The 12,858-nt window shown below is 38.0% G+C and overlaps 1 protein-coding gene across 1 annotated transcript in view; it reads right to left on the reverse strand.

Annotated features, from left to right (window-relative positions):
* Positions 1 to 7,768, reverse strand: part of LOC125267308 (calcium-binding protein 7) — a 46,016-nt gene extending 38,248 nt beyond the window's left edge. The window contains exon 1 of the mRNA XM_048188818.1: positions 6,735 to 7,768. Coding sequence (XP_048044775.1) covers positions 6,735 to 6,843 — 109 coding nt within the window. The 5' untranslated portion in view covers positions 6,844 to 7,768. The remainder of the gene's footprint in view (positions 1 to 6,734) is intronic.
* Positions 7,769 to 12,858: the final 5,090 nt, after the last annotated feature.

Consider the following 12,858-nt stretch of genomic DNA (forward strand, 5'->3'; position numbering starts at 1 on the left):
AACAAGAGACTCGTGAACAACCATCACAAAACAAAAAAAAACAGTCGTGGATCATCAGGTAACCACACACAGTATTGAGAATCAATGGTTCACATACTTTTGAGTGGGGTTATTTTAATAAATTCAGCTATTGTTTTGTCTTGTGAACTAAATGCAAACATCTTTTATGTAAAATATCTTACTCAGGACAGTACTAAACAAAAAATAACATGCATTTTGTATGATCTCTCTTATTTCATTAAAATTATTCACATTTTCACAGATTCTGCAAGTGGTTCACATACTTTTTCTTGCCACTGTAAATAACACAACAAATAAACATGGAACATAAAAACTTTGTTTGCAAGTTCTGTTGAATTGTGTTGACGGCAACGGAACTTCAACCCTGATTAGTTATCCTCTCCATACTGACAAAGTTCACCGTCTGTCACCAGAGTGCGTCAAGCTGCTGAATTCTAAATAGGCTTTGATATGAAAACATGCTCATGTCTGTAACGTCAATAACATGATGATTTCTGAAAAACTGCTTCCAACATAGTAAATAAAAAGAGCAAGGACAATCCTGTTTACCATGATACACCCTGTTTATTTCCATCCATTTTCGACTGAGAAGAAGGAGATTTAACAGTTTTTGGACCCTAAGGCTGAACGTGACTCTGTGTGTAAAACATGAGTCCAGCAGTCCAGCATGAGCTGTCTGTGTGGTCTTGATCAAGAGGGGCTGGCGTGCTCTCAGAGGCAACAAATGGCACCCTTACTATCCCTGTGACAATGGGCTCTGAGATTGCTTTCTGAAATCCATCCACAGCACCAAATTTAATCACAGCTTTATTTGCTTCCATCACCGCTGCCAACCTCTTTTAATGAAATTCCAAACAAGCTTGATGTTTGATTGTCATGCATTGCCATAGAAATACCATGTGGTGCCTGACGTCGGGTGCGGTTAACAGCTGGGTAATTCCCGGCACACGAAGGACCCTGAACATTAACTGAATTTCCCTCTCACAAAACCGTGTGGCTGCCGGTTTGTATTGAATGTGCATTCAGTGAAAGCCTTACCGGTAATGGATGTTTATTCAGTTCATGTGAATCATATGGGTCACTGGTTCATAGTGAATAAAGTCCAACGAAAAAGCAGCTTCTTGTGAATCATAAAGGGTAAAAGAAGGAATTGACCCTTCGCAAAGACCCGCCCCCCCTTAGTTACTGTTGCTTTGTCCGACAAGCCATGGCGCTGTCACGTCACACACAGTGAAGAATACATTGGGGAGCAAAGAGGACACTGACAACACCTCGACAGACAAGACAGAGCAGGTTACTTATGATATTAAGCAAAGTCCCAGCTTTCAAACTGTAATTTTTTTAAGAAATTCAAACAATAAAAACCGTTTTGTGGCTCTTTAATGTGTCGTGACAGATTGCTGTTGTGCATCAGCTCAAGCAGCTTGTGAACCGATCGTCTCTTCTTACTAGTTAATTTATAGCATCAAATAAAGAAGGAATGTTGTTTCAAATGTGGAAAGACGTCAGTACACACCACTTTTCAAGTTTAACTCCACCGAGGTTAATCTTCTAACTCCTGACTGCTTTGTCATACAAAATGGCGGATTCGGCATTATGATTGGTTAGATCATAGATCATGATTGGTTAGATCAAACTCCTGGCGAAGGGTCAATTATCTTTTAAATAAAAACAAACTCTGTAAACACCATAATGTGAATTTTATAGAATATTCTGACAAGTCTATTCAATTAAAAAATAACAAAAACATCCTAAAATTATCATAAAAGTGGTTAATGAGTTTTACGCAACATTTCAAAGCCTTTGCATTCTAAATTTATGAAAAAAAAATCAGGAACGAAGAAAACGGGGAAAATATTCCCAAGTCAAGATGTGCCGAGCAGACTCCTATCCAAACAGACTGAGTGCTGTAATAAAATCACATGGTGCTTCAACTAAGTATTAATTATGCAGTTAGTTATTCCAAGTTTTTTTTCCTCTGAAATGTGTCAGTTTTGGTTTTCAGTGACAGGCACATTTTCAGGCACATTTGCAAATAGATTGACTGTCACATTCACATTTTGGATTTGGATCATTTACTACAAGAAACATCCATATGTGATCTCTCATCTATTGCATTTGTCACTTTTTCATTCATATATATATATATATATATATATATATATATATATATATATATATATATATAATTTAGGCATACATTTTTGTTCTCCTGTGCATATAATATGATTAAAGGCACAATATGTAAGATTTTTGGATTCAAAAACCACTATAACAAAGTTATATATTTTGTTGACTTGTGTACTTACATTATCCCAAATGTTGCAAGAATGTTTAAACCTAGAGAAATAAGCAATTTTAACCAGGACATGGATCGTGTCTGTGTGTCGCCTATCAGTGACATCATACCCGCGTTACCCTCAATTCCTGGTATTATTTTATAGAAACCATGGAAACAACAAAGACGCTTTAATATATTATGTTTTTATTAGACAGGTGAGACATGTTTGGACACATTCATCGACAGAAAACTAATCGTTATATAACTCAACATGGTTAGTCTTATTCTTCAAATCTCGTTTTCTTGATTTACCGCGAGTACCATGTTTTACCATGACTAATATTGATCTTGCTTACTGCAGTGTGCAACAAGTGTCTCATAGCAGTCGCCGTGTAAACGCAACAACAACAACACAAAACTCCCTAAGACTTCCTAGCTCTTCCATCCAGATAGCAAAATTATCTGTTTTACTGTTATTCCTTATGTTTTATCTTTATTATTCTTCTTTATGTAAAGCACTTTGAATTACCATTGTGTATGAAATGTGCTATACAAATAAAATTGCCTTGCCTTGCCTTGCCTTGCCTTGCAGCATAAAAAAGTTCCGCTGCTCTCGAGGCGTTTGTCGCACTCGTCTCTCATTAGCAATCGCTCCAGCAGCCTTGTTCAGCTCCAATGGCTTTCAGCCACACCCTGCTTCATACTACAGTAATGTTAATAAATCTTTAATACACTACAAGTCCGGGATTTAAGGGAATAATGAAAAAGAAATAAAAACGGTAAAAGTTCCAGGTCTATAGTTATTAAGTAATCAATTTAAATTATTTGCAAATGGTATTTATAATGGTATTTATATTATAATGATATTCACTCTTATTTGTATCTATAATATGTCAAAAACACAAAACGTTTCTTCAGTTATGAATTACATTAATATCATATTAATCAAATAGCATGTTTTCGATTCAAAACGGGGACATTTCAGAAAAATGTTGAGTAGTTTGCGTCACTGGATATTACTAACGGTCGATTAATATTTCAATCATAAAACAGTTGTCAAATATAGGCTAGCTACTTACTCGCCACTTACTCTTTCACTGCTAAAACGAAAGCGGGGCTCACTGAGGCTAGACCAAAATGGCCTAAAAATTTAACTTTTAAACCTTTTTTTGTCATCCTAAAAACAAATAGAGTGGTGCATAATGGAGTACAGCAGAGCAGCATCAATAATATCAAATATTTGTGGGGAAAGTTCGGTCATTTCTAATTATTGTGCCCCTCAATGTCTATGGTGGTTACGGCCCTGATACATTAGCTCGTCCATGAATATGATTTCTGCCAGAGTCCTGTCGGATTCTTTTCCAAAGGCTGTAGATGTAAAGACAACACCTCCCATGATTCCACAAAAACAAGGCATCATCAAGCTATGCCTTTGTTTTGAATAAACGGCCTCTAGTGGCGAAAATTACATATTGTGCCTTTAATTCACACTATTATTAGTGAATGAGACCCAATCATTCTTTTGAGTCAGATCTTTTCAATGAACCAACTGAACCAATAAACCAGTCTGAATGATTTGTTCACTAATCTAACTCAACTCACTGACTTGGGTTCCAGTGGTTAACAGCCCACAGGAATGGAGGATTATCAGTGAATAATAATTTACATTGCAGTTTGTTCTTCACGCAAAGCTTTTGTATGGCCTCAGAAGACTTGGAATATAGAACACGAGTCATCCGGATGAATTGGAAAGCTTGAAAGCTCCATTGTCCATTCATCTTCCTTTATTGTTTCACTGAAGGAAAAAAGTCATACGTGTTTGGAGCGAGTCAGAATTTTTTTTTTGGTGAACTAATCCTTTAACGGACGTTATCAGCGGGTTAAGATGCCCAGTGTGTCTGAGCATAAAGTCAGAAGATAATGTCTTTTAGATGAACCACACTTTAAGCAATCTTCAACTGAGAATAATAATGAACTCTTCGAGCTTTAGCTGAGGCTCTTATCCTCATTCTTCATTTTGAATGAGGACGGGTTTATGATGAAATATAACTTGCTAACTAAAATAAAGATGCACGGCTCACAAATTACATCTCAATTTCTGCCCCCAGTGTGCCTATGAGTTCAAAGCAAAATATAAAAATCTGGTTCAAACTCAAGATTCACAAATAAACAACTACATATCCTAAGGATGAGAAAGAACATGGCCTACTTCATCAGTGTTGAGCACTTCAACCAACAGTCTGGTCCATGAGCTGTTTATATTTGCAGAGCAAATCTGTGTAAAAGCAAAACTGTTACGGGAATGAAATCCTATACTTTGTCTGTTCATATTTACTCTCTGTTTTCCATCTCTGTGGAAATTCTAGACTACAGTATATGATCTGGGATGACCGCATGTGGCACAGTTTTTCTTTGTGAACATGTAGGCGCATTTGCAAATAGATTGACTGTCACATTTACACTTGGATAGTATGCACACAATCATGTACTACAAGAAACTTCGGCCACACATTAACTACGACTCAAACTGCCTCAAAACTCCTTATTTATTGCTTATTAATAGATAGTAAAGTAGTTGTTGTAATGGCTAAATTGAGATTAAGGGATGTAGAATATGGTCTGCAGAATATGGCATTAATATGTGTTTTATAATGAACAGCCAATATGCTAGTAAAATGCAAGCTAATAAGCAACTAGTTAATAGTGAGAATTGCGCCCCAGATTAGTGTTAACGAAACATCCATATATGTGATTTTTTTTGTCACTTTATCATCATTTATCTTGTGTTCATTCAGACCATCAGATTTTTGAGTGTTAAGAGCATGAGAATCAGCCTTGAGATTCTGGGTTAGAGGATTGTTATTTAAATAACTAGCTAGATGTACTGATAGAAAACATCCCTTGATGAATGGAATTGCAATAAGGTGCTGAGTTACTTAATTAAACCTTAATCACAAAAGATTGATCAGGAAAGACACTTTGAGCTGAGCAGACAATCACACCAGTCAGACGTCAATATACAATGTTTAATAAAAAAAAGCTAATCTGAATGAATATGTTGGATTGGATTGCACATTTAGACATTCACAATTACAAACTTTTAGATTTTTGCATTTAAGGAATAAATTGATTTTAAATTTGATTTAAAACCGTACAGTATATACACAATAAATAAAAAGCATGGGATTATGATACAATCTGATCGCACTGAGCTGTCTATAGTTTGTATTTCACACGTAGCCTACCTGAATGGTGGTGGGAAAAAATATAAGCCATTTATTTTCCAGTATTGAACAAGTAGACTATCATGTGTCTAGTTTAAATTACATTTTACTACTTTCATTTAATTGGATACTTCTCAAGGTAAACCAATTGGGTTTTTTTTTTTAAATCCTGATCCTGTAGGTCCGCAGCACTGCACATTTTGGATGTCTCTCTATCTGACGCACTCGTTTCATGTCTTGGTGCCACTATTAATGAGCTGAAATCAAGTGTGTTATTCAAGAGACATCCAAATTGTGCAGTGCAAGGATATTCCAAGACCACTATTGGGAAACTCTGGGGTAAACTGTAGTTTATGACACACACAACAAAAAGCATATTCATTTGCAATATGGTATAGTGAGATATGTTTCAGATGCTAAAAATGAAAAGTGTTGGTTTTATGCTTAGAATGGCATGGTATTGAAGACTGAGTCATTACTCCAAATGAGAGGTCCACATCAAAGAGAGAGCTAAATTGCTGCATACTGATAACAGGTGATTTTGCTGGCTTATGAGACCTATACTCTCCATAAATCACAAAATATTTTAATCAGAAAAGCCATGTATTGAAGGTATTAAGCATGTGGACTATAATGTGACTACTAATTATATTCAGTTGGATACTGGTCAGGGTAAACTTTCTGACACAGATGAGTAAGATCATGGAAATACTCTGGCGAATTGCATATGCATCTTTAGTTTAATATGTTTCAGAATCTAAAAACAGAACCAGTATTTGCTTAGAATGGCTCGTGAATCATATTTTGATACACTTGTGATTTGTTGCTCAAAAGAGATGTCTCATCTGCAGCATACCACTCACAGGTCTTTCTGCTGGCTTGTGATAGACCTACTTTCCATAAATCAGATTTATCCACCTCACAGAGAAACACACGCGCAGGTAACCGGCTTTTCACGCGTTTTAAATGAACTGTGCTGAAACTGTTCTAACTAAACAGAAAAATGTCAGGATAGACTGTTCTCTAACAATATATTTTAATGAAAAACTGGGTCATTCAGATACAAAAAACAAAAACAACGAACAGGTGCGCAAAACACCGAGTTTCTGCTAAGGAGACAGGTTGAAATAGACTAAAGCAATGCAAGAATTAGTAAGCATTTAATCATTTTATATAGAATACAAAACCACCAGGACCCTCTCACTCACCTTCCACCTCATCCTCAGGCAGGTTGACCGGTGCCCGGTACGACAGGATATCTGGAATGGTGCAGATCCCCCGGTACATCAAAGTGGAAGTCACCGGATGCATAGGCATTTTTGCGCTCTGTGTTAACCAGCACGTGTGTATTGATCCTCATATATGTGATTTACTGTCCAGACGGCAACTTTTTACCCCACATCAGATAGGACCGAAACCCTCAGTGGAGATCACGCGTGGAGTGGATTCCATGGAAAGCGCCGATAGTATACTCTCACAGCGTGCGCAATTGCGCAGCCCTCTCCAAGAAACCAGGTGTAAGGATTTACAAGTCTTCGCAGGTTACGGGTGGACTAGATGTAAGGCTTTTGGGTTCGGACCGTCAAAATATAAGCAAACCGCCCCGTCTCTAGTTTGTTGTAAAAATGACCAAAACAACGAATTACGGCGGCTCCATCGGCGGGGAAACTAACAGATGCACATAATCCACCAGCTCACTCGACGCGCATTAAACAAACGCGCATTTTTATCACTGCGACAAAGTATGTGCGTATTGGCGAGGTTGCGTGGATCGATTCGAGGTCCAGGTCGTTAGGCAGGCATCTCCAACTGTTTTCTCTTCGATCGCTTCTTAAGACACAGCAGTTGAGCTTCGAGCATGCACTTGTTGGATAGCGTGCGTGCGCACCGCCAGGAACAAGGAGTTAAAAATGCGCTTTACGCGTGTGTAGATGAGAGGTTAATATATTTTTATCTAAAGAAATCCTGTGTTTTTCCTTTTAGCAAAAATAGAATATTTTAAAAATGGAGAACGATGCCACCGATACAATCAAACTTTCCAGCTAATCACAACATGCAGATAAACGAGCTGTGCGTGGGGAGGCGCGGTGTCCGGGTTCCCTCGCGATGGATCTATATTTAGTCTGAGTGTAAGCTGCTGCTCTCCACAAGGTATTTCCCACCTCAGGTGTTGGGAGGCATGATTCACACAGGACGCGTTCTTGCGTTCAACAGCTAGACGGAGCGTATCAGATTGGACGCGTTTTAAAAAGTTGATCTGTTTGTTTTTAACTTGACAGGCTGTCTTAAAACGCGACGCCCATGGCGCGAAACGTCTGACGCAATAGTGCTAGACGAACTTTTATTGAACATAAACATAATTTTGACCCAGTGTTGATTTTAAGGGACATTGCTTTATCTCTGTATTTTTTAACCCTATTAAACACAAAGTATGCCATCTATTTATTTCATTTAAATACATTTCAGTATGAACAAATACCCTTTAAATCAAACATAAATTCATAAAAAATCATTATCAACTTTATGTGATAGCTGTACACTTTTTATAATATTTTAAGCAATATATAGCTATTTAGAACAACATCACAACTGCAAATGTTGCTTTTAAACGGCAGTTCAATAAACAAGAGGTTATAGGCTATTGAGTAACTTACATTTTAGATAATATTTGCCAGTTGCTTTGTATAGCCTATTTTTCCGCCAAATCAAAACAAACGCAAAATCAATCAATTGCATGTTGCCAATGACAGCAGTAGCATTCCTGAACGAATCAGTGTCGAATCGCTTGAGTGAATGAATCAGTGACTCACCAATAAAAGCTTTGTTCTGTAATGAATCAGTGTTTTTTAATGTATTGACTGAACAAATGACTCATTCACTGACTGTCACAATTGTTTAGCTCCTGAATGGATCATTGTTTTTGCCCCTTATGGATATATGAAATTTTCTGTGGCTTTTTTTTTTTTTTTTTTTTTTTTTTTTTTTTACAATCTTGACTCTGATATATACAATTAAAACATGCACAGATGGAAGAAAGGAACCATCTTGAGTGAAAAATAGCACTGAATGAACAACCTTTGTGAACGCCCCCTTATGCTGCATTCCATGTGTAACGGAGGCAAGCTAGTAAGAGCTGTGCAGCAGAGTGGTAGAGTAAAAACTTCTTTATTTAATCTGTTTGAGATTGAATTAATGTCAGATTGTTTGCTATAAATTACAGACGTGGCATCTGAGGAGTAATTCTCTTTTTTCTCTTTTATTTTGCTTTATAACCAGATTCACTCATCGGCTTGTTCTTACGTTCTAGAGTACGTACGCACAAAAACAGCACTTTAAATCTCTTGACAAACAAAAAGACGTATATGAAATTGTATATATCAGAAATGAAAGATATAGATTGTACTGAATATCATCTTGCTTCTTTTGCTCAAGAAAAAGACTTATTAACTCCACATCTTAAAAACAAGAAACTATGCTTCTAACCACAGGTCGAGAGCTATAGTCTCAACCACACAGCTTTGTGTCGCTATTTGCGAATTTTGGTTGGAAATATGACTGACCCGTTGAGCTATGCTGATAACGACGTAACTTGCAACCATAGTTGGCTAATGATGCTTTTGGGAAACGCACCCCGCGGGTCGAGTAGGACCAGTTACATTTGGTGCCGTGACCCGGATGAAAGTGAGGTTTATGGGGGTAAGTATAACAGAGGTAAGATAGTAAGAGCTGTGCATGTAAATCTCACTCCCCTGGCCTCAAGAGGTGCTTTAGAGATTGCGGTTTTTAGCATCCTTTTTAGTGCACCTGCCTCCCATGCCGGAGACGGCGGTTCGAGTCCTGCTCAGAGTGGGTCGAGTAGGACTGTTACATTTGGTGCCATGACACGGATGGAAGTGAGGGGTTCTGTCTCTGAGCTCTTCAGGCAGTTCCTTTGACCTCATGATTCTCATTTGCTCTGACATGCACTGTGAGCTGTAAGGTCTTATATAGACAGGTGTGTGGCTTTCCTAATCAAGTCCAATCAGTATAATCAAACACAGCTGGACTCAAATGAAGGTGTAGAACCATCTCAAGGATGATCAGAAGAAATGGGTCTGAATACTTAGGACCATGTGATATTTCAGTTTTTCTTTTTTAATAAATCTGCAAAAATGTCAACAATTCTGTGTTTTTCTGTCAATATGGGGTGTTGTGTGTACATTAATGAGGAAAAAAAATGAACTTTTTAGCAAATGGCTGCAATATAACAAAGAGTGAAAAATTGGTTATTGCGCTAGAGGCTGCAGTCTTTAGCATCCTTGTTAGAGCACCTGCCTCCCATGCCAGAGACGGCGGTTCGAGTCCCTCTCAGAGCGCGTCGAGTAGGACCGGTTCCATTTGGTGCCGTGACCCAGATGGGAGTGAGGTCTAGGGTGGTGAACATAATGGACATAAGATAGTAAGAGCTTTGCGTGTAAAGCCCTATTCGGACAGGATTAGTTTTACATGGAGAGGTGGGGTAAAGTAATTATTACCAGAGCTTCTCAGTGATTTTAGTCCCATCCCGTCTCAGTAATCATTACGGACAATGTCAGTAAAGATTGCAGTGACTTTTACCTTCTGTAAAAACGTCCAAAAAAATGACCTCAGGTAATACTACATTTACATTTATGCATTTAGCAGACGCTTTTATCCAAAGTGACTTACAGTGCATTCAGGCTAACATTTTTTACCTAACACGTGTTCCCTGGGAATCGAACCCACAACCTTTTGCGCTGCTAACGCAATGCTCTACCACTGAGCCACAGGAACATACTAATCCCATCCAAATGACAAAAAAAATAAAACTGCGAAGACCATTTTAATATCAGTTTCAGGTAAGAGTAAGATGCTTTCATTTCAATATGGATAGTATCAGACGAATAAATAAGATTATAAAACAGAGCCAAATCACACACAAAAAAAAAAATTGCAAAGACTGCCCATTTTAATATCAGTGTCAGGTAAGAGTAAGATGCTTGTCTAGATTTCGCTGCACACTTATGTAAGTTTATTATAATCAGCCACTTCTATAAACTCGTGAAGTTTACTTAAAGGCAGGGTAGGTAAGAAATTTTGTTCCAAATTTGTTTAAACTTTCTATATATATACATGCATAATTAAAATGTAAGAACTCTGGTAAAAAGAGTATAAAAATCGAGTGACTCTAGACCGTTTAATCTGTATTAAACACAGCTCATTATTTCCATCCGGGACGAAACATAGGATTGGCTTAGGCGGCTGTCACTCTCTCGCAACCATGGCAACCACCCTTTTGCCACACATGACCTGCCCACTTGCGCGCGCACGTTTGATTTGGGGAATCCAAGAGGCACGGATCCTAGGAATACCAAAACAATGGCAGAGAAACAGCAAGCTAAATTCACAGTATCGGCCTATGCAGTTAGTGAAGGCAAACCAGGCAAAAAAGGAAGACAGTAACAGTACAAGAAAAGGCAATGAACAAAAAGTCTTTGGATAAACAAAGAAATAAAACGCGAGTTAATATCGGCGTGGCTTTCCAGCGATGGCGAGAACTGAGGGAACTCAAGGGGCTGAAAAGTGACTCCTTGATGGCTTTATTTCTGCTGGACAGGTAAATCTTTCTTTTTGTATTTTGATCATACATATTTTTTTGTTTATTTTTTCATGAAGCATGTGTCATTAGCACACGTAGCTGCGTAATATAGCTAACATAACATTACTTAGCGAGCCGTAGTAGAGACGATAAATAATGATAGCTATAGTGTTGAATTGTGCATAATTTTACCCTCTGTCTAAGTCTTTTACCATGTTCACCTGCAAGTTTACCTGCACGTTTTTTTCGCCTTTGTTTTGTTTTTATATTCTCTACCTATGTTTACTGATGTCTTTATCTTGTATCTGTGTGTGTCGTACACACTTTGTTGTATGTGTGTGTTATTATTTTGTGTCTGCAATGCAGTTGTGAGTTGATATTTGAGTGTATGTTACTCTGTTGATCTGTAGAACAACGTATATGTTATGAATCTTACACGAAATTCATCTTCATCACAGTGTAAATGATGGTAATGGAAAAACGTGTATCATGCAACCTGTTTTTAGCTTTGCCTTATAGATAACTAGCTCGTTAGCGAATCAAAAAATATATATTTTAAACTTTACCAATATCAATATGCTAGCTTGATAGTGAGTACTAAAATACATCTTGTTTGTTTATCTTCATAATTTTAAAGTTATTTTTATTACATGTGATTCTGACATGATGTCACTACATGCACTGTGCTCCTTCCTCTCCGCTCGTCTCAGGTAAATAATGCGTCTTCCAGCTCAGTGGTCGGAGTCACACGTTCATGCGTTTTGGGGGCGTGGCTTTGGAAGGAGCCCAGAAGGGAGGGGGTGGAGTGAATGGAAATAATGAGCTGTCTTTAAAACAGTCGTGAGAGGTCTACAGACACTCGATTTTTATACTTTCTTTTTCAGAGTACTTACATTTTAATTATGTATTGATATATAAATAAAGTTTAAACAAATTTTGAAAAAAAGTTTTTTATACATTTTTTTGCCTACCCTGCCTTTAAATAAGGTTTTTATAATAAATTTAAATCATATTAAAAGACATATACTGCCATATGTGATGCACGCAAGTATAGCACACAATGACCCTCTGTAATGCCCACGTCTACAAAACACACACTCCCACCTCTGTAATAAACTCAGAGATGTTAGTCCCGTCCGAATCAGTACATGAAATCACAGACATTGAGTGATTAAAAAAATGTAATTCAAATGTCATTTGGAAAACCTGTCCTGTCTGAATAGGGCTTAAACCTCACTCTCCTGGCCCCTGATATGCTAGCGACTCTAGAGGCTGTGGTCTTTAGCATCCTTGTTAGCACGCCTGCCTCACATGCCGAAGACGCCGGTTCCAGTCCTGCTCAGAGCAGGTCGAGTAGGTCCGGTTCTATTTAGTGCCGTGACCCGGATGGGAGTGAGGTTTAGAGAGGTGAGTATAATGGAGGTAAGTTAGTAAGAGTTGTGCATTTAAACCTCACTCCCCTGGCCTCAAGAGGTACATTAGCGACTGACTCTAGTGGCTGCAGCCTTTAGCGTCCTTGTTGGCGCGCCTGCTTTTCATGCCGGAGACGCTGGTTCAAATCCTGTTCGGAGCAGGTCAAGTAGGACCTGTTATACATGTGCGACACCACTATTGAGCAGATAAAACTCCTCTCATTCTCATTCTTTTCAGTGCATGTATTTCTCCACAGACAACCGCGATCAAAATGATTCCCAGACCCCTCTTAAATAAGAAGATATGTGACTGTTTTCTCAGGG

The sequence above is a fragment of the Megalobrama amblycephala genome, linkage group LG4 (genome assembly GCF_018812025.1).
Source record: "Megalobrama amblycephala isolate DHTTF-2021 linkage group LG4, ASM1881202v1, whole genome shotgun sequence".
Classification (NCBI taxonomy): domain Eukaryota; kingdom Metazoa; phylum Chordata; class Actinopteri; order Cypriniformes; family Xenocyprididae; genus Megalobrama; species Megalobrama amblycephala.